At 46.7% G+C, this 27,313-nt stretch overlaps 1 protein-coding gene across 1 annotated transcript in view; it reads left to right on the plus strand.

Moving 5' to 3' along the window:
* Positions 1 to 27,313, plus strand: part of DOCK2 (dedicator of cytokinesis 2) — a 345,160-nt gene that overhangs the window by 17,133 nt on the left and 300,714 nt on the right. Inside the window, exons 3-9 of the mRNA XM_081135683.1 lie at positions 7,002 to 7,042; positions 7,983 to 8,038; positions 8,515 to 8,611; positions 11,696 to 11,844; positions 16,758 to 16,893; positions 19,161 to 19,315; positions 23,474 to 23,555. Of these exons, the coding sequence (XP_080991809.1) occupies positions 7,002 to 7,042; positions 7,983 to 8,038; positions 8,515 to 8,611; positions 11,696 to 11,844; positions 16,758 to 16,893; positions 19,161 to 19,315; positions 23,474 to 23,555 (716 nt within the window). The remainder of the gene's footprint in view (positions 1 to 7,001; positions 7,043 to 7,982; positions 8,039 to 8,514; positions 8,612 to 11,695; positions 11,845 to 16,757; positions 16,894 to 19,160; positions 19,316 to 23,473; positions 23,556 to 27,313) is intronic.

A 27,313-nucleotide genomic window follows, 5' to 3' on the forward strand; every position in this document is an offset into this window, starting at 1 on the left:
CCTGCTGCAGCCTCTCTAACAAACCTGGCTCTGTCCAGTGGCAGATATGCAAACTCTGGGGGTCTACCAAGGATGAAATAAAAGATTGAAAATAAAGACAGCAAGACAACTGTCCTCAGTGTCTTTTAGGTGCCGCTGAATGCTCCTGCTAGAAACAGGTGTGAGACCTCACATTTGCAGGGGAGGAACCAAGGCTCAGGGGGGAGAAATGGCTGGCCTAGCGTCACACGAGCCAGCGGCCATTGTCTCCGCCCCATGCCCGTAACCCACGCTCTTTCCTCCAACCCATCCTACCACGGCAGTGAAAAAGCCTCGGTAGTAAGGCTTCCTGTCTTACATTTTGAACTTCAGACAAGTGTTTTCCTCTCCTTTTCATGCAATTTCCCTGAAGAGCGAGCTCGGGGCAGTGCACTGGACACACAGGCTACACGTAGCCGGTCTTCCCTGACTAGCCTGGCGTGGAGCCGGCCTTCAGAAAGGCTACGATTGCTGACTCAGGACACTCTTATTTGTCTTTGGGCTTAGCATCCTTGCCTCTAACCTCCTTGGTACTAGTTTTCCACTTTTGATTCTATTTTATTAGTCTTATTTTAATGTGTCCTTGAAATAAGCAGTCATTATACCTTTCTCGAAAGAGCTGGGCATATTTATTTAGCAAGTGATTGCCAGTTCATGAATACTTTGAAAATACAATGTTCTGGATTCTGTTAGAATGATTCTACATGCCTGAGGACTCACACCCACACACTGGCACCCATACAGATTTTCAAACTGGATCTTTCGGAACCCTAAGTTTTCCCGAAGGGCCTCCGACAGCTGCGTGCTCTGAGGTCAGGCCTGGTGTTGTCTGCTCCGCAGATGGGGCATTCTACCTATGATTCGGATTTTGAAAAACGGTTCTTCCACAAGTACTAAAAGAGTGAAAACCACGGTGTTAGTCAAAAATTAGTCAAAACGGTGTAGCAGAAAGAACATGGGTGTGGTCATAAAATCCTTTTATAGAAACCTGCTGCTGACGTAAGAAATGTCCAGACCGGTAGAGAATCGTTACCAGTTTATTTGAGTCAATCTGACCATATATGCCGGGAGCAAGACCTCAAATGCTCCCGAGAACAACAGTTTTGCAATTTCTTTTCTGCATTTGAAATTAAGGGAGCAGGGACGTAAGGAGGATTGGTATGGAGCTGGGAAAGGCAAGGTGGTCATGGCTTACAGGATAGTTAACAAGATTATGTACTTTCTTGGGGGTGGTTACAGCTTATTTCAAAGGCCTGTTAACCTAGATGCACAGAAACAATGAACAGGGCTTGCTCAAGGCAAAGGTAAACCTTTTACTAAAAAGTTGTATGTCTGGGCTGTGGCTGGCCTCCACGACCTGCCCAGTTAGGAATTTATGATCAGATCACCCTGTGAAGTTACTTTCCATATAACTCCTTTTTTTGTACACACTACTTGAAAAGTAAAATCCAGCCAACTGAGGGAATGAGTCAAAATTGTAAAATACGGGAATTACAAGGCTGTGAAGAGGAAATAGTGGTGAATGTTGAGTCCAAATGAATCAATTTATAAAAATTAGTAGTAAAAGTCACAATATTTATAGCAGCCAAAAAAAATGTAATTGTCAGGAAATTGGACAATTAAAACAACTAATACAGTTGTGAAGTGTGGAGAGCAATGAAAGAGGGTAGATTACCCCCATGATATCACTTTCATAACAGAGGGTCGTTCGGTATTAATTAGAAATAAAACATGTAACTAATAAAACCATAACCACTCCAGTCTTTTAATGCTTTTCGTAACTATTTTTATTTTAGAGGAGTTTTTAGGAGATCTTTTTTGTGAAGAAGAAATTTTAATTTAATTGAAGTTTTAACATTTTTTTCAATTTCATTTTATTTCTTTTTCTTCTGTTAAATACAGATAAGATTGAGTTTGAGGCTTGTATTTACATAGTATCTTTACTGATTTTATGAGAGTATTTAAAAATTGTATTTCATCTATTTAACCCTCTGTCATTGAGTGTTAAATATAAATGAAAGTTGACTGGAATGGTATTAACTGTTTTTCTTTTTCTGGGTAATGAGATTCAGGATGGTTCTTTTAGCTTTTACATTTCTACTTTTCCATCTAGTTTAAATTCTTTATGATAGCACATGTCAATTTTAGACAATAATATAGTCTTGATGACTTGGAGCACACACCTCTAGATATTAGCAATGATTAATTTTAGGTGATAGGAATGTGAATAACAGGTTTTTTTAATTTTATTTTTGTACTTTTCAATTGTTTTCAAGTCTCCCCTCCCTACCCCCTATCCCAAAAGTGGAAAGAGCATGGGCTCTTAAATCAGAAAGTTATTCTCTGCTCCACTCCCCACCAGCCGAGTGGTCTTATGTAGGGAGGCTTCAGTTTTCTCGCTGGTGAAATGGGTTTTCACCACCTTGCTCCTGGGCTTCTTAGGATAAAGGCGAGAAAGCCGAGAAGCTGTCTAGTACCAAGCCTGTCTCCGGGGTGCTCTGTGTGTCTGATTCCCTCTCTTTCCCGTCCTAGAGAGTTACACTGAGACTTTGCGGGATGCCCAGGGAACCCGACACTGGTCCCTCCCCTGGCCTGGGATGGGCAGAGGAGCCCTGCCCCGCACACGTAATAAATTAACTCAGCCGGGGGGCGCGGAGGGCAAACCCCTGACCTGGAACCTGAGCCATGAATGAATTTCCTTTCACTAGAGCTCAAGCATTTGGATTAACTTTTTATCAAGAAGATAATATTTGTCACGATAAAAATTTAAACAGTTCAGAAGGATGCCTGTTGCTAAGCCTTGGACATCCTGGCGCTTGTCGCCTTGTCCCTGCTACGTCCCTCGGCTGCCTCTTCATGAACGTCCTGCGCCCCGACTGCAAGTGTGGGAAACGTGTGTTTCCTGAGCACGAGCAGTCAGAGCTCCTGGGGGGGGGGGGATGTGAAAACGCAGTGTTACTCCCCCCACTCGCTCCTTCGGCCACATTTGGTATCACTAAGTATCTTTCCTGATCCTTAGTGACACCTCAGAAGACTTCGGTCCCGTGTCCAGTTTAGTGTTCGCGTCCTGCCCTTTCTCCAGCTTCCCCCAGGCTGGGCGGGCCTTGGGGCGCCTCCCTCCCGCTCTCTGTCTCCCCGATGCAGTGAGCCCGGGGTCAGCCTGTCCCCTGCACCGGGAGCCGCGTGGCTGGGGAACGAGCTGCCAGCCGCCCGCAGCGCTCTGCGGGCGGCTCCTGGACGGCACCCCCACGCGTGGGCTGGGTTCGGGGTGTGAGGGAGCTATACCACGCCCTCCTCGGGTGGCCGCCTCCAAAGATCCCTGTCTGCCTCTTCTGATTACGCAGACTGTGGGAGTGGGCTGTCCCGGGTGGCCCAGCTTGCTCCACTCCTCGGTAAGCCCTTGGGAGGGGCGGCTGCTCCGCCCTCGGTGACTGCCACCTGAGTCTCTTTCTGGCAACAGAGCAAGTCCCGCTCCATCTCCTGACCCACGGGCTCTCCTAGCCACGGGTGCCGCCCGGGTGGGGCAGAGGTGGGGCTTCTGGGCAGTGGTCCCCAAGGAGCTCTCGGATTTCCCTTCCTGGTAAATGAAACAAGGGGAAGGGGTGCAGGAGGTTGACGCAGGTCTTTTGTTTTTTAAGGTAAGGCATAGCTTTTGTTGTTTTCTAGAAGTGGGCAACGCTGGGCCCCCGTTCTGAGGCTTGCTCTACTCACTTAAAAACACCCGGGCTTCTCCCTAAGCCAGCGCCTGTGCGCCGCGTCCTCGGGGCGCAGCTCGAGCCCCGCAGTCTGAGCTGCCCCTTGCAGGGCGACACACCCCGAGCCGCGCAGCAGCTTCTGCGCTAACAGCTCCCTCCAGAGTGATCTTGACCCGTCTAAGTTCTCGGCTTTTAGAGTAAAAGGGGGACGTTATGAGCACTTAGCAGAGTGTCTTTTAAAGTGCCACTTTGTGGGAAGATGGTCCTTTGCTCAGGCCTAGCCTGGAGACAGGTCTTCAGGAAGGAACTCCGTTTCCTTCGGTAAAGCTGTGCCATTATGGGGCGCTTGCAAGTAACATTTCCTCCTCTGAATGCAGGCAAGGCTAAAACATCAGAAAGCTTCCATTATGTTGAATTCGAAACATGTCGCATTTACGTTGTTGTTACGAAAATACGTTAAAATGATTTCACTAAAAAAACAACAAACAAAACCATATTAAAAAACTGTAGGTTCTGGCCCGGCCGGGCGTGGCTCAGAGGAGTGTCCACCTAGGATCCAGGCGATCGGGGTTCCATTCCCGGTCAGGGCACATGCCCGGGTTTCGGGCTCGATCAATGACTCTCTCATCATTGATGTTTCTCTCCCTCTCTCTCCCTCTCTCTCTCTCTCTCTCCCTCCCTCCCTCTCCTTTCCTCTCTCTGAAATCAATAAAGTTATATTAAAAACAAAAACAAAAACCCTGTAGGTTCTGGAAATAAAATAGGAAATATGCCGTTTTCTCTGGTTGATGATAATGATTGATTTTTAAAAGAGAATGGCATTTACTAACTTTTGAACGCTTACCATATGCCAGCCACCGGGCAAACTCTGAACTCCTTATCTAATGTCAGCTTTGTGAGACAGGCACTGTCATTCCCATTTTATAGATAAGGCAACTGAGGCTCAGAGGAATGCAGGAACTTGCCGAAGATCACATAGACAATAAGCTGTAGGTCTTTATTCAAACCCAGGCTTTGATTCCAGAACTCACACTCAACCACTGATAGGTACTAGCTTAATATTATTAGCTATTTCAATCATTCAGAAAAGTAAAATACACCCAGGCGCTCACCGCTAGGTAAATAAATATCAATATTTTCCACGTTTACTTCAGACATTTTTTTAAAGAAACAAAAATTTTAGATGCAGTTGAAACTCCCCGTCTACCCCTCCCTTATTCCAGTCTTGTGTTTTTGTCCACATTATAGGTAACACATCCTGAAACAGATGTTTTCTGCCACCTCAAGGTTCTGTACCATTGCCAGATATGTTTACTTTCATAATCCTGTTTTAAAAAAAAAGTTTTTTCAACACCTCTGTGGGGTAGGTGTTATTTCCCGCATTTTACAGATGAAAATACTGAGGCTTAGGTGACATAACTGAAGATCATGCTTCCGGGAGGTGGTAGAGAGAGGCCTGGATCTCTAGGCCATGATTCTTTTTTTGGTGTCCTGGGATATTTTTAATCTCTCCTCCCTCTCCCACCACCTGCAGCTCCTAGGTAATTAGAGAATTTAAGTACATTTCATTTTGGTATTTGGGGTGTGGGAAGAGAGGACAATTGGAGTATTTCAGCATTTCATAATTGTCCAGAAGAATGGTAAAAAAATTCCCTTTTCTTATCTTCCCCAGGGATGAACTTGTGGGTTTAACACAAAAGCCCTTGCTATTTATCTGGAAATAATGTTGAGCCCTGGGGCAAGTCCTGGGGTAGGGTGAGCGCCCCGTTATCCTGGGCCTGCTTTCCATCAAGGTCCACTGTCATGGATCTGGCTGTGTGTGCCAAGTTGCCAGCACACAGCAAGCGCTCAGAAAAGACATGTGCTGTTGTTCCTGGCAGATTGTTACCAGTAGTTATGCGGAGGTGACTAGGATTGTGACAGTAGTGTCCTACTGTGTGGCAAGCTTTCACCGCCAGAAGTGGCCAGCTGGAAGGTAGCTGAGTGGGAATGTAGTTTGGGGGGTTCCGGTGCTGGGAGAATGAAAGCCTTAGACAACTACTGTGCTCCTTCCTCCACGAACTGGGGAGCAGGGTATGACGGCCGCTTCCACTCCCACCCTGACACTGTCACTAGCTGTGTGGCCCTGGGCAAGTTACTTAACTTCTCTGTGCCTCAGGTAGACCGCTGCTCTGTACAGTGGGATGACTAGAGCAGTGCTATCTCATGTGGTTGTTCTGAAGATTAAAAGGCTTGATATATGAGCGGTACTTAGAATGGTACTTCATTCCCAGCCCAAGCACCTTTCACTCCAACCGCCATTCCTTTCCTTCTGTCTCTCAAAATAGGAGCCACTGAGGGTCCTGCTGCTTTAGGACTTTCTTTAGGACCTGACCCCTCAAGCTGTCTCATGACAGGGAGGGGTGACTTTGCATTTTCAGTTGTTAGTTTGGGGGCCTTGCTCTCATGTCTGTGGAGAACATATTTCAGCTACAATCTGTCAGCCTGGTAATGAGGGTTTGCTAATGAGGCTCCCACCAGACACTTCTTATTTACAGGGATGACAAATGCCACTGCTTGGCTGTGCTTGAATCATTTCAAAGGCTGGCGGGCTCCTTATAGTCGTCAATACCTGCTACATCGGGGTTCGTTTTGTCTGAGGACTGTGTGCAGTTTGGATTTGTGTTAATTGTGTCCTGAAAAATGAATGTATATTCCTGCAAAAAAAAGAACACTCTTTTACAATTCCTGTCCCTTTACCCATCCCTGAACCTAACTTGCGCAAATCTGGTTTTGCGCATCATTTGCTGCTGCGAGAGCTGGGATATTATTTCAGGATGTTCGCCAAACTCCCTTAGCCTTTCTGTGTCCTTGAGGCGGAGGTGGGAACAGGCCCGGGGACACGGGATCCAGGCAGGTGATGGGACTCGGTGAGGGGCTGGTAGGGGCTGCTGAGCCGGAGGCACCTGCTCTGTCTGAGGGACCAGCTGCTCCTCTCCACCAGCCAGCTGTGGCCATGGGGGACCGCTGGCCGCCACCGCCACCACCGAACCTCCTGCTATTTCAAAAGAAGGAGGAGATTTGCATTTTTATGTGAAATTCCTGTATTTTTAGATGCTTTTTGGAGATGTTGGCAACCAATTCAACAGCTTGTGGAAGCCCAGGGGCTCCCAGGCTTTGATCTGTATCTAAGGTCTACAGCAGTTTGTAGTAGGTCCTTTGCTCGTTAAAAACAAACAAACAAAACCAGCAACAGGCTTTCGAGAACAGACGAGAGACCCATTTCTTTGTTTTGTTTCCTCTTTGCAGACTGGTATAGGGGATACCTCATAAAGCACAAAATGTTACAGGTAAGATACATTTGTTTGTATTTGGGAAAATCCCGGGTATCCTTACTGTCAGACTGGCCCCACCCTCCCGTCGGGGTCCTGCTTCCCCGCCTGCGCACCCTCTGCCCACCGGGCCTCAGCTCCCTGTTCCATTCATTCTTCAAGGCCGACCTGCCGCGCTCTCTCCTCCCTGAAACTTTTCCCAGTATGCCGGTCGCATCTGATTTCCCGTCCCCGAGCCCCCATGGCACCGTGCAGTTTTTATTTGAAATTCACCTTCTACGGCCTTCCCGTAGAGTGGTGTGGGGCATTCATCGCTATGTGTCCCCCACGGCAGAGAAAGGGCGGGTCCAGCCTCGGCGCTCAGGGGTCCCCTTGTTTCAGCCCCACATTAGATGCTTCTTCCTTCCGCCTGACATGATGGGCTGGGAGGCACGACCCTACTTTGCTCTCTAAGGAACCATAAAATAAATCCAGGGAGAAAGGGGCCTCAAATCAAACTAGTCCACATGCATCCGGGGATGCTGTTGCTCAGGACCTGACCTCCCCGACTCTTCATAACTGTGAGGGTGACTGCTCCCCCAGAGCCGGGCAGCTGCGGGGCCAGGCGGGGTGTCCTGTCTCACTGAGAGTGGGTCCTCCCAGCACTCCTGTTGTGCGAACGCGATGAGATGAGCGTCCGCCATGGAGTTGGAGCAGCCTTTGAAATCTAGGGCTGCTGTGGGATCTAGAACGACTGATGGAGAACTGGAGGGGACCTAGACCCATACAGGTGGGTTTAGAATCCAGCCCCTGCTCTGCCGACTCTGGGATTTTTCCCTCAAAGTTTGAGAGTTTTACCAGTCAGTAGCTTTTGGAAAAGTCGTGAAGACCCGGGGTCAGTTATTACTGTAGGGATGTGTCATTCTATTGCATTTGATGCTGTATTATATATTATGCTATGTTATCTTATTTCCAATAGGGCATTTTCCCTAGATCCTTTATCCACATCAAGGAAGTGACCATCGAAAAAAGAAGGTACAGTGTTTGCCTTTCTTCACTAGACTTGACCCCTCGGCGGCTTATGGGATGTCACTGTCCCGTCTGCTTTGAAAACATGACTTGGCAGATGGGATCCACCTCATTCGTGCCTGTGTTTATCTGTGTGTCTCCTTTCCCTCACCGAATCCAGATTGATTTGTGCCAGATCTGACTCTTAGTGGGTATCAGTAAGTTTGGAGAATCAAACTTTTCACTGGCAACTGCTTTAGAACTGTACTAATTAGATTAATCCTGAATAATGAGCTTGAAGGGCCCGTCCCAGTGAAGGAAGACTTTGAAAAGGAAGTCCCTTGCATTTGCATAATGTAATTGTTGTGGCTGTTGGAGGCAGTTTGGTCTCTTGACAGCTAGGACCCTCTCAGCAGCTGCAGCTTAATGCAAATTCGAAAGTGTTTTGTCTTGTTAGCACCTGGGTCCCAATTTCACACCATTTTCTCTTCCACCTTAAATAGAAATATTGAGAACATCATTCCTGCAGAGATTCCTCTGGCACAAGAAGTGACAACGACACTTTGGGAATGGGGCAGCATCTGGAAACAGCTCTACGTGGTGAGACTCAAAACCCTGTCCCCTGGGATGGAAGCCTCTTTCAGTCTTTGGTTTGGTTTAAATTTGGAATTTAGCCTTGAACAGGGCAGGCCAAGGTGGCTTCATTGACACAGTAGAACAAAGTATATGAGGACATCAAAGCCCAGAGAGGTTAGGTGACTTTCTCAAGGCCACACAGTGAGCTGGTGACAGAGCCATAATAAATGGGGGTCTGCTGTGATCTTTTTTTAAAACTAGTGCAAACATTTTCAAATTTGAGTATTTTAAAAAATCACCTTGATTGCTGTTAAAAAATAAAGCTCACTTCAATGGGCTTCTGCATTTTAATAAACTCAGGGGATTCTGATTTCCTGGTCTGCTTATAACACCTTCAGAAATACTGTTCTCATATGTAAATTAACTAATGTAGGCCTTCCTCAGATCTACCGGGAAGCTCTGACCCTGGAAAAACAAAGAGCACATTTTGCATGTTTTCCCTGTATCGAAGTGAATCTAATTTTAAGTCTTCTTCTGATGTTTCTGAAGTTCTAATGAAAGCAATTAGCTGAGAAAACCATTAAGCCGCGAGTGAAAATGTCAGCCACGGCCTGCTGCAGATCTGTTACAGCACCTCGCACACCTGCTGCTGTGCACGCGCTGTTTGCAGACTTGCTTTCACGGTTATCAGTGTTGACTCCCACGTGAATATTTCATAATCCATGGTCATTGATAGCGCCAATCCCCTAAGCTCCCCAAAAGTTCTTAGGAAAGTTTGGGAGGCAAACCAGTAGACTTGAGGCTCACGTGGTTAGTTATTCATATCCGCTGCCCTTTCTAAAACGTCCCGCACACACGCACCGTGGAAGCCTGGCGCTTCCCCTTGAGAAACCTTTCGCGGCACGTCCAGCATGCCCCTGACCCTAGTAAAGAGGTCCTTAAAGTCCAATATTCCAGTATCGCCTTTGTGATTCTTGCCTTATCTGTGCACCATCTATGTAATATTTACTTACATAAATTGGCTCCCTTTTTGGTAAACTGAAATAATCTCCATTAGGAACTGCATAGCAAGGTATTTCATTCTAACAACAATTTTCTGATTCTTTGACACCAACTGGACGCCGTACAATTCAGTTCAATTTAACACTGATGTCCCAGAGTCCAGAGTTAGTGTCAGACTCCATAGGTTTAAGGGTTCAACGCTGCAAGATTTCTGTCACTTCAGATGCCAGTCACAAGTCCTGGGTTCCCAGGCTACCCACACTTCTGTCCAAACTTGGTGCAAATTCGAGGGGTTCTCATGATTCCTCCCTACCCCCACCTCAGGTTCCACAATTCCCTAGAACAACTCATAAAGCTCTGGAAGGAGCTGTATGTATGGTTACTGTTTTATTAGAAAGGATGCAAGGCAGGAACCACCAAATGGAAGAGATGCACAGGACAGGAATTGGAGTGGGGCTGGGCACAGAGCTTCTGTGCCTTCCCCAGGTGTGCCACCATCCCAGCACACTCTCCTGTTCACCATCTGGGAAGCTCCTTGAACCTTGTTGTGAAGAATTTTAACCAGAGTCTCCTTATAGAGTTATGATTGATTAAATCATTGGCCATTGGTGATTGAGCTCAATCTCCAGCCCCTCTCAGCTCCCTGGAGGTTGGGGCTGGGGAAGGTGACAGGAGTGGGGCTGAACATTCCAATTCTCTAATCCCATAGTGGGTTCCCGTGGCATCCAGCCCCCATCCAGAGGTTATCTAGGGGACTACCAAGGGTCATGTCGTTAGCATAAACTCAGGTCTGGTCCAAAGGGACTCATTATGAATGAGAAAAGGTACTCCTATCTATCACTCAGGAAATGCTAAGTATGTTAGGAGCAGTGCCAAGAACTGGGACAAAGACCAAAACTATATTTCATTATACTAAATGGAAAGCTAAAAGTACTTGGCACAGTTAGGACACCATTCAAATAAATACATTGAAAACAATGCTATTTAATGTTTGCTATAGTACCTGTCAAAAGCTCTGAGCCTGAGACCTTCTTTCTCCCTTTGTTAAAAAAAAAAATAAAAAAATTAACAAATGTGAGAGAGGGGTTAGAGACATATTACCAAGAAACTGCAACTTTCTCCTTCCCTTAAACCGAAGGGCAAGGAGAGCAGAGGAGAATCACCACATAGACCCACAATATTTGGCGCTGTGTCCTTGTACCACCAAAAGCCATATTGTGCCTCACAGGTTGCATGCATGTTGCACTTGGAGAAACACTGTCCTAAGAAATGGGCCTTTATCACCAGAGAAATGGCCCTGGTCCCAGCCTTAGAGGGGCCTGAGCTCTAGGACCTGATTACAACTGTAGGGGTGGGAAAAGTTTCCCTCTTTTCTTCTAGGTTCTTTGGCAGATCTAGTAATTAAATTGACATAAGGCAGCTAATAGGAGAAAAAAACAAATCTGATTTCATACCTGTGGGAGACCCAGAGGCATGAGACTCAAAAGGCAGCCAGGTGACCGAGGCTTACAAAACATCCTGAGCTCAGGAGCCAGGTGGGGTCTGGGAGTACGAAGGGAGGAAGGCAGAGGAGGTGTCTGGAAAACAAAGTTTGCCCCATTCTGCAGAGAGGTTGCCTAGGTAAGAAGGTTTGTCTGGTAATATTCCCTTCCTGGTGCAGGCCCTCTTTCCAATGTAAACGTAGGCAGTTAAGGGGCAGGCAAAGAGCTTTTCCTGAATCCGTTGGCTTTTGATTGTCTTTAGCTCAAAATAGTACTCATGCCAAAGAGACATATTTTGGGGTGGCAAAGATCTACCCCCTTCACAGCAGATGTTCGTGGTGTTCCTGCTCCAGTATCTTTTTGGATAAGAGTCAAAAATCACTCTTTCTTTAACCAAGAAGGGCCTGGGATTATCACCTTTGCTTTTGGGGAACCCTTGTGGGCCTGGGGACAGAGGAGGGGATATGTCAGTGACTAAGACCCAATCCTTTTATAGCTGGGTAGGGGCCAGGAAGGATGTTCAGCCTTGGCCCTCTACACGCTCCCCTGATTTGGGCACGATTTGCCAAATAGATGCCCAAGCACCTCTGACACAGGTCACTGGGGATTGTTTCCTGTCTCCTAGGCCAGCAAAAAGGAGCGCTTCCTCCAGGTGCAGTCCATGATGTACGACCTGATGGAGTGGCGGTCCCAGCTCCTCTCGGGAACTCTGCCCAAGGACGAGCTGAAGGAGCTGAAGCAGAAAGTCACGTCCAAAATTGACTATGGCAACAAGTAAGCTCTCTTCTCTCTGAAAAGATGCTGCTTTCTTCCCCCACCCATCCCCTTCTTTCCTCTCTCCCTCCTGAGAAGCTCGGTTTCATTTTTAGATACGAGTTTGCCGCTTTCTATTTGGGAAAAGGCTGTTACCAAGGCCGTGCTTGTGTGCCTTTGTTATCGCCCCCCTGGGACCCGGGGACATGCAAGCTGAGAGCAGGCTTGCTTATGCAGTAGTTATTACGGGGCTGAGAGATTTAGGACACTCATTTAACCTACTTCTGAGGGGCCGGGGAGCACAGTCATGCTGGCTCGCTTTCGGCTTAGTTGTCATTTTACTCCTGCATTTCCAAAGCTTGCCCTTAAATCCCAGCGTGAGATTTAACATCCCTCCCCCATCCTAAATTACCCAAGCCACGTGCCATCAGCTAAGTCATGCACAGTTACAAAAGCGGTTCCTCCAAAAGGAATAGCAGAAATTGGTTGGAGTTTGAATGTTGTGAAGTTAAGGAGAACATGAAACAATTTTTTGAGGCAGGACAACCCACTGATAATAATAATAGCGGGAATAATATTTTAACTCGCATTTAATCTAGGCTTATTGTGCACCAGGCTTGATGCTAAGAGCTCTACATGCACTGTCTCATTTCATTCTCTTAACAACTCTCTGGGGCCTGCAGTTCTAGTGTCCTCATTTTTTTTTCAGATAAAGAAACTGAGGCTCATAAAGAGGTTAAGTAACTTGTTTGCAGTCACACAGCTAGTAAATGGCAGAACCAGAATTTAAATCCAGACTGTCTGGCTCCAGGGTCCATGGGCCTCACCACAGTGTGACTCAGATAGCAGCTGAGAACTGTAAGGCCTGCCCCCCTCCTGGTTATATGAATGCCCCCCAAACATCCTACTCATTTGTTTATTCATCCCCAAAACAAACATGTGTGGAGCACTTATGATTGGCCTGATTTCCTGCTAACTGCTGGGACTATAGGAATAAAAGTTCCTGTCCACTAGGGACCACAGCTCATTTAGGACTGAGCTACAGATAAACTGTTGATATGTGTTGTCAGTTTGATGGCTTAGGAAGCAAGATGTTCTTAATTCGATATGGAGAAGGAAGTCGAGGAAGGCTTCTGGAAGAGGTGACTCCAAGCTGAATTTTGAAAGTTCAAGAAGTGGGTAGGAGTGCATGAGAAAACATGGCCTGTTCAGAAGGCTGCAAAGTGGGCCACAAGTCTGGAACTTCCCCGAGGCAGAAGTAGAAAGAGCCTGTTCAGTGAAAATAAGAAGAAAATTTCCCAGCAGCCGGGCTTTCCTGCTTTTGTCGGATGCACAAACAAAAGCCAATGGGTCCAGCTTACAGCTGCTCCTGCCCAGGAGCACAGTCCTTCTGCCGGTTCCTCCGCCGGCAGCTGTCGAGCGTGTCCAAACCTGCTTATAAGGCACATGGTCCCAAAGCGACAGGACGAGTTTGTGGCACAGCTGCCGCCGCGATTGGGGCAGTGGCATTTGAGCACAGCCACAGCTGGGAGTGTGGGAATTGAGGGGGTTTTGCTGCTTTACACTAATGGCGTCTGTGACCTTCAGATGTCGTGTCCTCGCGGGGGCTCCTGAGAAAGAGGGCCAGCGATGGAAGAAATGGTCACGGCTCATGGGAAGCTTCCCTGGGTTGGGGGCTCTTACAGGCCCTGGGCACCCCGAACAGCAGTTGCCTCCTCACTGGCCTGTCGCCCCCACTGTGCTGGAAGCTCCTCCAACACAGTGACTGTAACTCATCGCCCTGTGCCAGGAACAGGGCTGCACATAGTAGGTGCTCAGTAAGTGGTCACCGAATGAGAGCATGAGTGACGGTAATGGGAGAAAGGGGAGAGAGCAGGCCCTCCCTCGGTCAGCCTCCCCTCTGCCACATGGCCCAGCCCAGCCCTGTGCTTTCAGTTTCAGGCAGTTCCTTTTGGGGAAGTGAGACGCCCTCCTCAGAGACTGAGGCCCTGAGGTAAGGGGCCCCTCGCTTCTTGCCTCCCTTCCCTGATGACTTCAGCTGGAAGTGAGAGAGATTGGGGCGCCGTAAACTAACGCTGGCTCGGAGCTCTGATCTGGGGTGCGGCAGGCGGCTTCCTGAAAGTCAGAGGCAAGGCCTCTGGGCAGTGTCGGGAGCTCCGGCCCGGCTCGAAGGAGTGATCAGAATCAGCCCATTTCTTCCCCCCATTCACTCCGCTCCTGCACTGAGACGGCACGGTTTTGCTGAGCACCAGAGTGGCCCCGAGGACATTTACTAAACGCAGCCTCTATACATATTTCACAGCAACAAAAAGCCAGCAAGGAGAACTAATAATGACACTGCGTGCTTACTATCTGCCAGGTACTGTTTTAAGCACTTTCCCTGTATTAACCCAGTTACGTCTCATGACAGCTCCCTAATTGCTCAGATGAAGAAACAGTGATTTTTTTGCCCAAGGAGCACTGGTGTTTGAACCAGGTAGCTTGACTCCAGGGTTCAGCGCTTAACCACTGCATCCTGCTGCTTCCCGAGGACCATGGGGCTGAGAGAGAGAGAGAGAGAGAGAGAGAGAGAGAGAGACAGGTAAGCAGACATCTGAGTAGGAAATCATGCATTTCTTGAGAGGAGGAAGCATGAACCAGAAGGTGGGAGGAGGCTGGGCGTGGGAGGCAGGCAGGGCATGACACCTCTGAATCGAAGTCTAGCAGGAATTATTAGGGGAGAATAGCAGAAAAAAGACAGAGAGAGAGACCGTGGGAGTTGCCGAGAGGTGAACATGACCATGGAGAGGAAGGCAGATGGCCAGAACTTTGGGGGCCTGTGAGCCAAGTGGAGCTTGGATTTGTCTAGAGGGCAGTCTGGAGCCACAGAAGGACCCATTTCTGTTTTCTTTATCTTAAAAAAAAAAAAAAAAAAAAAAATTGAAGGAAAATGCATCCAGTGGGGGCTTCTTCCTGCACCCTCATCTCGGGTTCATTTGATCACTTTCTTGAACAGAAAGGAGCAGTGGGGCGACCTCCAGAGGAGAAAATGGCAAAGTGGCCAGTTCTCCAAAATGAATGGTCTGCGGTCCTTTTGGGGGCAGCCGCTCCTGATGCTGGGTCATGGGAGTCCCGACAGCCCTGCCCCTTGACTGCTCACGCTCCCAGTTTCAAGTGAGACTGGCGATGGACAGGCTCTCCGGTATCCAAAGAGTGAGGCAGGAATCCTCAAAGGACTCCTCCAACTCCCATGGTGGCCGCACCCAGGAGAATGCCTTACTCATACATTTTAGAACTGAATCCACTCTGATAAACGTTGAAGAGCAAGAGCAAAAGAGATCTTGGCATTAAATTATGTATCAGCAACGCTCCATCTTTTCTGAGGCCACAGGAGCCTCTGCTTGGCGTTAGGCGAATGCCTTTGTTCCCCCGAGCGTGGCCCATTCCGCAGCGTGGCTGAGCAACATTGAGTCATATCTGGCTGGAAGTTAATTTCCTAATGAATGTGGACAAACGGGTGAACCTTGGCTCCCTTCTGTTTGCATTTGGATGAGAAGAGAGATGTGCCTCTCAGTTCAATTCCCAAATAAGAGATGGAAACTGAGTCTCCTTCATTTGTCTTTGCTGCCCTTCCCCAGTCTGGTACTCAGGCGTGGTGCCTGGGCGGGACCACTCCGGCCTTCTCGGAGTCTCCATCAGCCCCCCTCCGCCTGCCTTCTTTGTATGGACAACCGAGGTGCTCCATCTCGGCCTCAAGCCCAAAGGCAGCTTCAGATGCAGGCCTTTGCAAACCTACCGCTGGTCCCCCAACCCAGTACTGCTCCTAAGCGCCTCCTATCTATAAAGCATACTGTAGAGGTTAAGAGTGCAGACTAGGATGCTGTATTACTTTTTACGAACTGCGTGGTCTCGAGCGCATTAATTAGTCCCCAAATCCTTGTCTTTCTTCACCAGTAAAATGAGGATATTAATAGTATCCCCCTCATAGTGTTGTTATAAAGGTTTAATGCATTAATACACATAAAACATTTAACAGATGTGAGCTTATTGCAAGTCTGCTGTGTGAGTCTTTGCTGTTACTAGGAATCATCGGAGCCAAACAGAATGGCAGATGAAGTTGAAACAAATCAATACCAAAGGGGAAGCTTGTGGTCTGGAAGTCAAAGAGCTCAAGAGAGATTTGCCCCCTACAACTGTGTTCAGATTGTTATTAAATAAATGATATGCAAATCCCTTCTCTGCACTTACGTGACATCACATCACATCATCACATCGCATCACTTCATGTATCATATCATATTAAAACATTAAACAAATTGAGATAAGGTACATGTCTCCTTTGACCCCCTTCATCTTTCCTAGTCCTAGGGCCCCACCTCTCCTCACGGGTTCCTTGTCTGTAGTATTGGTAGTTTGGTGTTTTTTGTCCAGACTTTTCTCTCTCTTCATTGTCACTCATGTACTTGCACCCAGATAACATATCTGGCTTTGTTTGTTTGGTTGGTTATTTGTTTTATATAAAACACACTGTATGCATCTGTCCATACTTTTTTCCATTGAGACGTATCATTAAAGATATCAAACCAACATTATATTTTTTAAACCCTGCTTCATGAAATTCCATTGCAGATCACAGATGACTTAGCCATTCCCCTTTTTAAAGACACCTTTTCAACACTTTGTTGATGCAAATAATGCTGCAACTTACATCCTCACTCAAGTGTAAGGTGTTTCCCTAGGTTCAGTATCTCAGGAAATATACATAAAAATGTTTAGTACACATTCGTCACGGAGGCTGCACTGCACCAATACTACAAAGCTATCAGCGCAGAGCTGTTCTATCGGAGTCTATGATCCTCAGCAGTCAGGTGAACTTTCTGGTAGAAACTCCTCTCCAATGTCCCAAAGACTTCAGCCTCTTGCGATCTACCCTTACCTCCCATTTTGCTTTTCAGAATCCTTGAGCTTGATCTGATTGTCAGAGATGAAGATGGAAATATCTTGGACCCTGATAACACCAGTGTCATCAGCTTGTTCCATGCACACCAGGAAGCAACTGAGAAAATCACGGAGCGTATCAAGGAAGAAATGGTAAGCTTTGTGGAACAGGCCTGGCCAAGTGAGGCGGCGTTTAGCACACCATAAACTTGAAATAGGGCTAACTAACCAGACTGTGTGTCATTCAAGGTGACAACTGTCCTCTGGACAGAGATGATCAGTAACCACACACATTTTATTGCGTTTTTGTACTCAGATCTGTAATTCATTCTGCATCCGTCCCACAGGTAGTTTAATGCCAGCAAGTTCCCTGCTCTCACAGAGCTTTTATAGCCCAGAGTGGAGAAAAGAAGAAAGGCAGTAAAAAAGTAAATAAATAAATGGAGAAATTAATTCCAGGTGGTGATAAGTTTCTAAGAGGCAATAAACTAGGGTTATGTGAGTCAGAGTGAATCAGGAGCTATTTCAAAAGTCACCAGGAAGAAAAGGCCTCTCTCAGGAGTGACATGTGAGATGACACTTGAATAATGTGAAGGCATCAGGCCTGGGAAGATCTAGGGACAAAGTGTTCTATGCAGAGGGAACAGCAAGTACAAAGGCCCTGATGGAGGACTGAGTTCTGAATGTTTAAGGAGTGGAAAGACCAGTATGGATGGGGCATGGTGAGCAGTGTGAGAGTGTAGGCAGTGATTTCGAGAAGTGGGCAGCCAGAGCCAGGTCTCATAGAACCTGAGGAGTCATGGGAAAGGCTTAAGATGTTATTCTAGGTGTGGTAGGAAGCCAACAAAAGATTTCAAGGAAACATAATCTTTGCAAGGTTAACATAATCTGATTCATGATTTTAACCACAGTATTTGAAAGCACCCTTATTTTTAGATTTATTGAATATAATTTTCAGAATAAAATTAATTTATTTAAACTATAATCTAATGCATCTTATTAACATATAGTGCTGGGTAAACTCTACCATGATCAAGATATAGAATGGTTCCATCACCCTAAAAGTTTCTTTGAGTTCATTTACAGTTGATGCCCCTCCCACCCCTCCAGTCCCAGGCAATTTCTAATTTGCTTTCATGACTGTTTTTGCCTTTTCTAGAGTTTTGTATAAATGGAATCATATGGTTTATCTGTTTGACTGCTCTTACTCAGCACGATATTTTTTTTTTTTTAAATATATCTTTATTGATGTCAGAGAGAGGAAAGGAGAGGGAGAGAGAGAGAGATAGAAACATCAATGATGAGAGAGTCATTGATCGAGCCCGCAACCAGGGCATGTGCCCTGACCGGGAATCGAACCCCGATCGCCTGGATCCTAGGTCGACGCTCAACCGCTGAGCCACGCCCGGCCGGGCTCAGCACGATATTTTTGAGGTTTATGTTGTATACACTATGTATATACTAATCTTTCTGTCCTTTTTATTGCTAATAGCTATGCCACTGACCAATTGCCCATGGTACATATTATTGACCTCTTATTGGACATTTTCCAGGCTGGGGTTATTAGAATTAATACTGCTATAAGCCTTTGTACACAAATCTTTGTGTGGACATATGTTTCATTGTTTTCGGGTAAAACCTAGCAGTAGGATTGCTGGAGCATATAAGTGTATGTTTAACTTTTTAAGGCACTGCCATACTGTTTCCCAAAAGGGCTATCCAATTTTGCATTCCCATGAGCAATATGTGACAGTTCCAGCTCTATATTCTTGCTAACACGTGGTATTGTCAGTCTTTTAACTTTAGCCATTCTAATGATTTTGTAGTGGTATCTCATTGTGGTTTAATTTGCAGTTCTCTGGATGACTAGTGATGTTGAGCATCACTTTATGTGTTTACTGGCCATTGCCATTTGTATTTTTTTGTGTGTGTGAAGTTTCTGTTCAAATATTTTGCCCATTTTAATTAGGCTGGTCTTCTGATCCTTGAGTTGTAAGAATTTTTTGTTTATTCTGGATACAAATCTTTATCAGATATATATTTTGCAAATATGTTTTCTCCCAGTCTGTGCCTGGCCTTTTCACTTGCTTAAATGTACCTTTTCAAAAGCAAGAGTTTTTAGTTTTGGCGAAGGTTATTTAAGTAATTTTTTTTCTTTTATAGTTTGTGCTTTTTATGACACTAATTTCATGAGGAAGGCTGGGTCAGTGGTGGGAAACCACAAGGGGAAAATCAAGGCCAAGAGAGTCCAAGTCACTTGGCTTAGGTTGCAGAAACTTTTGGTGGTAGAGCTGGGAATAATGCTGAAATCTTTGGGCTCAAAACCTAGGTGATTCTAATATCCTGGGCCATCTTTCTGTTGTCCTGAGTGGTGCTGGGCTAATTTCTCTATCTGCCTCTCTTCTCTTTTCCTCTCTCAGTCAAAAGACCAGCCGGATTATGCAATGTATTCCCGGATCTCCTCATCCCCCACCCACAGCCTCTATGTTTTTGTGAGAAACTTTGTGTGCAGAATTGGGGAAGATGCTGAGCTCTTCATGTCTCTCTATGACCCCAACAAACAAACAGTCATAAGGTAGGTGTGGTCTGTAGTGCCTGATGTCTCTACATATGGAAGGTTGGAGTTGGTGGAGCACAGAGCATCTTCTCTTCCCATCGTCAGTTGTGGAGAAATTCCCACCCAGAAGAGAAACTAAGCCCAACTGAGAATATGAAATAACTTTTTTAGGGAGTGGAAGTCAGATAGAAGTGTTACCACCACATTTTTCCAGAGTTGTGTTATGGTTTTATAAGTAGTTTTGATTTATGGAAAGCAACCAGAAATAAGATTCAGAGAAGTACCTTTGGACAGAATAAAAATAACTATTTTAAAATGGGAATTGAGAAATGAATGGTGAAAACTCTGAATCCTCCATGGCAGCAATGGCCTATGGGCTCTGGGTTCATATCCTGGCATCACCACTTATTCTTTCTTAACCTTGGCCAGGTTGTTAATTGTTCTTAACTCTGAGTTTTTCATATACAAAATATGAATACCAACCTCCCAGGATCATTTCTTTCAAGCTGTGAATGAGAAAAATCACATGAAGCCCAGGGCCTGGCAAATGCTACCTGCGCTCCAAGTGGTGGTGGCTCTGATCGTTACTACTTTAATTAACTGTTCATGAGAATGGAGGAGGTGAGGGGACTTCTAGGTGCCTCCGCTCAAGGAAGGGAAAACACCTTTGGGAATCTCCAGGAAAAGACTTTGGCACACTTCTGGTCCCCATTGCTGTTCCCCTGGCATCTGCTGTGGCTCAGACCATTCTTCCTCCCAGGTGACCACACCCTCAATAGGGTTTTGGGTCAACAAATGGTCCTATGTTTGAGATCCTGGTTTATGCATTAGAACAGAGCTGGAGCATGATCTTCCACCTTCATGGAGAAAATGATGTCTTTCTAGCTTGGATGTCATGAAGATGAAATGAGATAAATGTACAGTGCCTGGTGAATATGGGGCTTTAGAAAACGGTGGCTCTCTTGGAGATATTTGTGAAACATGGAGGGGCTCTCCATCTACGAAGACTGAACTGAGGTCCACACATGACCTCATTTAATTCTCATTACTCTGTGCCATTTGGGTGAGAACCTAAGGCTTAAGGAAGTCAAGGGACTTTCCCAAAGTCACACATTTTTCTAGGTGGCAAAGCTGAGATTTCTAAGATTTCTTCCCAGGTCCATCTGGCTCCAAAGACAAGGGAGTCCCCACTTTAGTGTCACCAAGGTACTTCTCCCTAAGAGTAACATCAAATGCCTGAATGGTTCTCACCAGGGTTTCAGCGCTGTTACGGTGGAAAGTTATTCTTGATAGCCAACCTAAATCCCTCATGTTGGAGAGCCAGCCCAGTTCACCTGGCGAGGCCTCAGTGGACACTGCAAACGAGTGTTCCTGCTCCTTGAGAACCTGCCTTGCGATGGTCTGCATGTCAGTCTCCTCGCTGCTCTGCCAGCTGCTCCCAAGGCACCTGTGACAAAGATCCTGAAAGCACCAATCAGACCCTCCCTGGCCCTTAGAAAACATGAGGCCTCCTCATGGCTGAACTGGCAGGGGCGCCTGCCCACTGGCCTAAGTGATGGACAGCCTGAGCCGGCCCTGGGGAGAGGGGACGGATCAGAGTGACAGCAGCCCTCTTCCCTGACCCGTCACCCCGAAGATGTGCTCACTGGGGCCTGCCTGAGAGATGCCTTGGAATGCCAGGGACACAGGGCGCCCTCGGGACAGTGAGAGATGAAGGGGAGAAAATGGGAGAAGCCAAAAAAGTCAAGAACGAAGGAGAAGAGAAGAGGCCGATACAGGAGAGCGCAGGGGAACTTGGCCGCTCTGTCCCTAAGAGACCAATCGTCCCCACTCTCACTCGCCTGCCCCATCAGGGTTGACATAGAATGAGCCGCAGGCAAGTCAAGGCGTCCTCAGTGCGGCCCAGATACGGACTGGGGAGAATTCGGCTCATACTGACCTTTCAACGTTGGGACGAGTCATGGTCAGGTTCCAGTGCGTGTGTGAAGAGATCTGGTTTGGGAGATTTAAGGCAAATTTTTGTAGGACAAAAAAAAAAATAAAATGAAGCAGCAGCAGCAGGTCAGGCGTCAGGCCAGTGGCAAGGCTAATTTCTAAAAAGAGCTCGAGGAGGAGTTGGAATGGTCCTCACCCTTCCTCTGAGGAGGGCGTCACGTGGAGGAGGTCTCACCTGTCGTAGTGCCAGGTGGGCCTTCAGGTCTTCCTGGGCAAGGATGGATGGGGCCAGCTCAGCCCTCTAAATTGCTTTTCTTATTTATGATTCTATTTCCCCTAGAAGAAAATTGCTAGGCCTGCTGTTTCAACCTAGCGGGGTGGTTCTTGATGGGGCTTGCTACATGTAATGAAAGGTTCTAGGAAATACCCCCATATTTCACTATGACAGTTCAGAAATAATGAATGGGAAATAACTTAAAAATTGTGTGTGTGTGGGGGGGGGTGGGGGGTGGGAAATGGAGTCTTCCTGGTTAGTTTGCTGCAAATTTCACTAAAATTTTAAAATCTTACTGAAAAAAATGGTGAATTTTACTTGATTGAGTTTTAACCACTGGGTAACCTGGAGCTGTGTTCGCCTGTTGGCAGTTCCATTCCCCCTTGAACTTCGCTTGGATCACTCTCATTACTCTTGTTGTGGTGCGTGGAGAGAGAGACAGGAAGTCAGATAGGACAAGTCTCTGTAAAGAAGGCAATCGCCCTTGACTCTGCTGAATTCTCATTAGGCCTTCTTGGGGTGACTTGGTTTTTGAGCTTTACTTTACTTTTGTTCTTATTCAAGATAATGAGCATTTATTTAGCACCCACTACATGCTCCTGGATGGCATGGGAAACCTAATGCCGAGTTCACTCAGCTAACTGGACTCAACTTCTCCTAAGTTAAAGAAGTGCTAGCTGGACTCGCCAGCATGAACCTTACAGGGTGGTGTGTGGTCGCTTGAAGATGTGAAATGGTTAATGATCACATGTCAGAACCATGTGACTGCCTCTCACGAGACCCTTAAGTGGGTTTTAGTTAGCCATGGGATCAAGCCAAAATTCTTTTTTTTAAAAAATATATCTTTATTGACTTCAGAGAGGGGAAAGGAGAGGGAGAGAGAGAGAGAAACACCAATGATGAGAGAGTCATTGATTGGCTAGCCTGCAACTCGGGCATGTGCCCCGACCAGGAATCGAACTCTGATCGCCTGGATCCCAGGTTGACGCTCAACCGCTGAGCCACACCCGGCCGGGCAAGCCAAAATTCTTAAATGCCTATAAGGACTCCATGGTCTGGCCTCTCTCTCTTACTTCTCTCCTACCACTGTTCCCTGGGATCTGTTTCATAGAAGCATAGGTTTCATCCTGCTTTGGGTCGCTTACACTCCTGTTTGCTTTGCCTGAAAAATTCCCCCTTCCTCCCCACTCTCTTTTCTTAACCAACTAAATTTATTTTCATGTCATGTCCCCAACAAAGACTTCCTTGACCAGCCAGACTTGGCCAGGCTCCTCTAATGCATTCTCACAGCTTCCTGAACTTTTCTTTCATAGCACGGTTGCATTTAAACAGTTGTTATGACCCTATTTCAGTAGTTCCTTAAGTGTATCTCAGAGATGACTAAGGCCCTCCACGGTCCATCACCGTGTGATGTTCCACTCGAGGGAACAGTCCTGCCGCCAAGGGATAATTTAAAATAATTCAAATCTTTACTCAGTCTTAAAGGGAGAGTGGAATGGAAAGGAAGGAGGCATCATTTTTTTGGGGGGGTACAGTAAAAAAGGAAACTTATTTCATGCAAAACAGCTCAATTGTGATATTGTGATATAGCACAGCAGTGAAAACAGCCAAATGCATTATTAATACCCAGCAAATTGTACCCAAACCTTTCCCCCTCGTTTCTATCTCACAGAGAATGCTGCTGCTCTTCAAAAATATTAGGCAGCTGGGCCAGAATTTGCTTGGCAGATGTGGAGGGATAGAGGTTGTGAATACACATGTTAATAATTCTCTGTCCTGCTGGTCTAACGTCTGTCTCCCTGATGGGACAGTGGTCTTTTGCAGGGAAGGACCAGGCCTGTGTCAGATGCTACGGTGTCCCCAGCAGCCTGCATGGTGTGGGGCCCGAAGCAGTGGCCTGGCGAATGTTTTTCCTGAATTGATGTTGAGCCCCTGGCAGTAACGAGTTGCCACCTCTCTTCCCACAGTGAGAACTACCTGGTGCGATGGGGCAGCAGGGGCTTCCCGAAGGAGATCGAGATGCTCAACAACCTGAAGGTGGTCTTCACGGTGGGTGTGCGCTGCTTCTCATTACCACGCTCCACACTCACAGGGACAGGATCCTGGAAATGAGGCTGGGCAGTTGGTCCAGAGGGGGCTTGGCTTCAATGCAGAGCCGTGTTCCGTGCTCTCGGCAGAGCTTCAGAGCCGGGAAGGGCACTGTGTGCCCCGTGGAAGCTGTTGGGAAGCTGGATCCTCTCCTCCCCCCTCTCTTCCCCCCTCCCTTCCCCCCTCCCTATCTCTTCCTCACTCACCCGCACAGAGAACACACGCAGAGCGCTATGCAAACAAAACCAAGCACCCACCTCTTCCAGCCGTCAGCTGGGTCAACTGGGTATAGCAGCTATGGCGATCTGCTGGTTAATTCATGGTTAACCTGAGTACCTTTCTTTGGTTTAGACCTAAAAACCTTTCTCAAATATCTCAAGAAAAAAAAAAAAGGCCTTCCTAGAACAATAACTGCCTTGGTAAGTTGGATATGCTGAACATAATGAAGTCGTGGATGACTGAAGATCTTACAGGTCATGCTTCTAAATACCAGAGCTCACTGAGCAAGACATATGGAGGAATGTTGAAATCAGTTGTCATTTGGATGATTTCTTTTTGAGAGTGGTCAGGCTTTTTAGCTTTGGAAAGGAGAAGCAGTGAAATAAGGAGATAAGGGTTATTTCCAGCAGGGTCCCCTCTCTTGTTCTGTTTCTACAAGGTCGTGTTAAGGATGTGACCTTAACGCACCTAAGGATGTTGGTGTTGTCTGCAAGCTCCTTTGGGGAGGAGAATGTTTATGGTATTTTTCCCTGGGTTGCCTGCGTTAGCGGGGAGGTTACAGAGGGGGAGCCAGGAGGGATTTGGGCGTCGGCCATACTGATGAGTTTGATCCAGGAGTGTCCGACATGCTAGATTAACCTACCTTGCTCTACAATAATTTTCCAGTTCCAGCCCATTAAATGCAATGTCTTATGTTATGTCACAATTAGACAGGAGTGCAGCTGATTTATTTTGTTTGTCATTTCCTAAAAAATGGGCCAGAGGAACAAGATCATAGGTCCTAATGGCCTGGACAAAGTTTCCTTGTCTTATATAAATGTGCCTCAATCCTGCTTATCTATTCTTAGTCAGAAGGAGGAGCCTATTTATTTTCCTGATAAATAGGAGAGTCCCCTGGGGCTTCCTGATTAAACCAGGAGACAGATGTTTCACAAGAGGGAGAAGGACAGGGAATCAATCAGTGGTTCATTTCGCAGAGAACCAACTCATGATGTAAACACACGGGAAAGGGCATCCGTAAATTTGTGTCGCTCAGTATTAATGGCAATGGGATCCTGCCTTCATGGAATTCTGCCTGTGCCACCAGCTCTCCTTCCCACAGCAAATGAACTTGAGAACCTTGGTTGACTGGTTCCAAAGGCCAGCACCTCCCTCTCTTGAAATGGTGGGAGCCTTCACTTCGGGGCAAGGAAGGTCATGGTTCTCTAGCTTCTCTTATTGACTCAGGGCTGCTCCGTGAGCATCTGCTGTGGGTCAGGGCTGTGCTCGTTGCTGGGGATACAGCACCAAGTAAGCTGATAGGCCGCTGCTCTCGTGGCCTGATGTGGGCAATTCAGAAAGTAAGGAAATAAATAAACAAGGGGAATGTCACAAAGCAGTTTGTGCCATGTAGATAATTAGAACAGGGTGACGTGATGACGTCTGACTGGGAGTTGCTTTCTGTTGGGCATTGAGGTGATGTTTAAGTTAGAGATGAGATAAGACTTGGCAGGCGTGCTCCTTATTTATTTTGTCTCTGGATATTAGCTCTTTCTAGTTTCCTCTTTGGGAGCAGAGCCTGAGGAGCTGGCACATGGGTCGGGCCGATGGTGGACTTCCCCTCTGTCTGCTTCACAAGCATTCACCTCCCTTGGCCTTGGAGGGGGAGAGCAGCAGAGACCATGAGGTTCCCAAAGACCTTGCCCAGGTTGGGGGTCGCTGCCAACATGTGGGAAACAAGACCGAACACTAATTATTAAATCAGGTGATGCAGGTTTTGAGTTTCATTGCCCTGCCTCAGCTTCCCCAGCACATCTGAGTTTTTAAGGCCAAAGTAAAATGATTGAGAGACACCACAGATTGGAACACAGCTCTGAGCAAAGGTTGCTCGTTTATAAACCCTTAGGGAATAACCTGTGCTCAGGCCTTTTGCTGTGCTTACATAACATGTCAGATTCTGTAGTGCCAAGGGTGTCTGATGGGCAGCTCTTAGAGATCCGAGGTCTTTCTTTGAGCAAAGGGAAGAGGGGTGGAATGGGGCTTACCCAGGAACCTTATAGGCTTATCTAGGTTATTAATTGCTAGAGCTGCCGTTACAAAGGACAGACAGGATGGCTTAAATAGCAGAAACTTATTTTCTCACAGCTCTGGAGGCTGGAAGTCCAAGGTCAAGGTGTCTTCAGGGTTGGTTCCTTTGGAGGCATCTCTCCTTTGCTTGCAGATGGCCACCTACTCCCTGTGTCTTCACATGACCTTCCTTCTCTGTGCCTGGGTCCTAATCTCTTCTTATAAGGATAAAATGGATTAGGGCCTACCCTAATAACCTCATATCAGTTTAATCACCTCTTTTTTTATAAGGACTGATTCTTTTCTATTATATTTATTGGGTGAATTAATTGCCTATTTTCAAATACTGTTACGTTCTGGGTACTGGGGGGCTTAGAACTCCAACTATGAATTGGGGGGGGGCATAATTTAGCCCATACCATCTAAGGAGAAACCTTTCAGGTGCCAGGGCCTCAGTGGCTCTGTGTTGCCTCTGAAAGATACCAATTCAAAGCTGTGAAAAATCCCAATGGAAGAAGAGAAGTAATTAGAGGTGAAGGTCATTATAAAGGAAGCAAGATTTGAGCTTTTGAGGATGGAAAGGCTTTGGCTACATAGAGGAATAAGCCATAAGCATTTGTGGCAGAGGTACGGACGGGGGGCTTAGGAAGAAAGGCTCAGAGTTGAAAGTGAGCATTGTGTGTTTGTGGAGCAATAAAGAAATCTTTGTGACAAAAATAGAGTACTTACCTGCAGTGAATAGTGGGGAATCAGCTGGATAGGACAGCTGGAAACATATTATGTCTAGGACTTTTCACGTCAGCCGGGGAAGATTAGCACTAATAAGATAGGACATAGGGAGCTATTAACAGTGTTGGGGGAGAGAAATAAAATAATAAATGTGGCTTCTAAAGATGGGCTCATAGGGGATGTCAGGGTGGGCTGGAGGGAGGAGTCAGGCAGGCCAGGGAAGATGCTATCCAACCGTGTGGATGTAAGATAACTGGGATCTCAACCTCAGTGGCCTATGTAGCAAGGCAGGGAATGCAAATGAGTGGCGGGCCATCCTTAGTCTGAAAGTCCCCTCCTCCCCTGCCTTCCTTCCCTCCCTGCCCAGCCGGGAGGCTTTGGAGAAGTGAGAAAGCAGTTGTCTACTCCTCTAGCCGGTGCAAGGACAGCCTTTGTATCAGTCAGTGTTCTCCAGAGAAACTGAACTAATAAGACATATGGGCAGATAGATTTATTTTAAGGATTTGGCTCATGCGATTATGAGGGCTGGCAAATTTGAAATCTGTAAGTCTGGCCAGCAGGCTGGAAACTCAGGCAGGATTCCTATACTACAGACTTGAGGCAGAATTCCCACTTCTCTGAGGAACCTCAGTTTTTGTTCTTAAGAGCTTCCACTGATTGGAAGAGGCCCACCTACACTATGGAAGGAACTCTTTTTTACCTGAAGTCAATTGACTGTAGAGGCT

This window comes from Miniopterus schreibersii (genome assembly GCF_964146895.1).
Source record: "Miniopterus schreibersii genome assembly, chromosome: 4".
Taxonomy (NCBI): domain Eukaryota; kingdom Metazoa; phylum Chordata; class Mammalia; order Chiroptera; family Miniopteridae; genus Miniopterus; species Miniopterus schreibersii.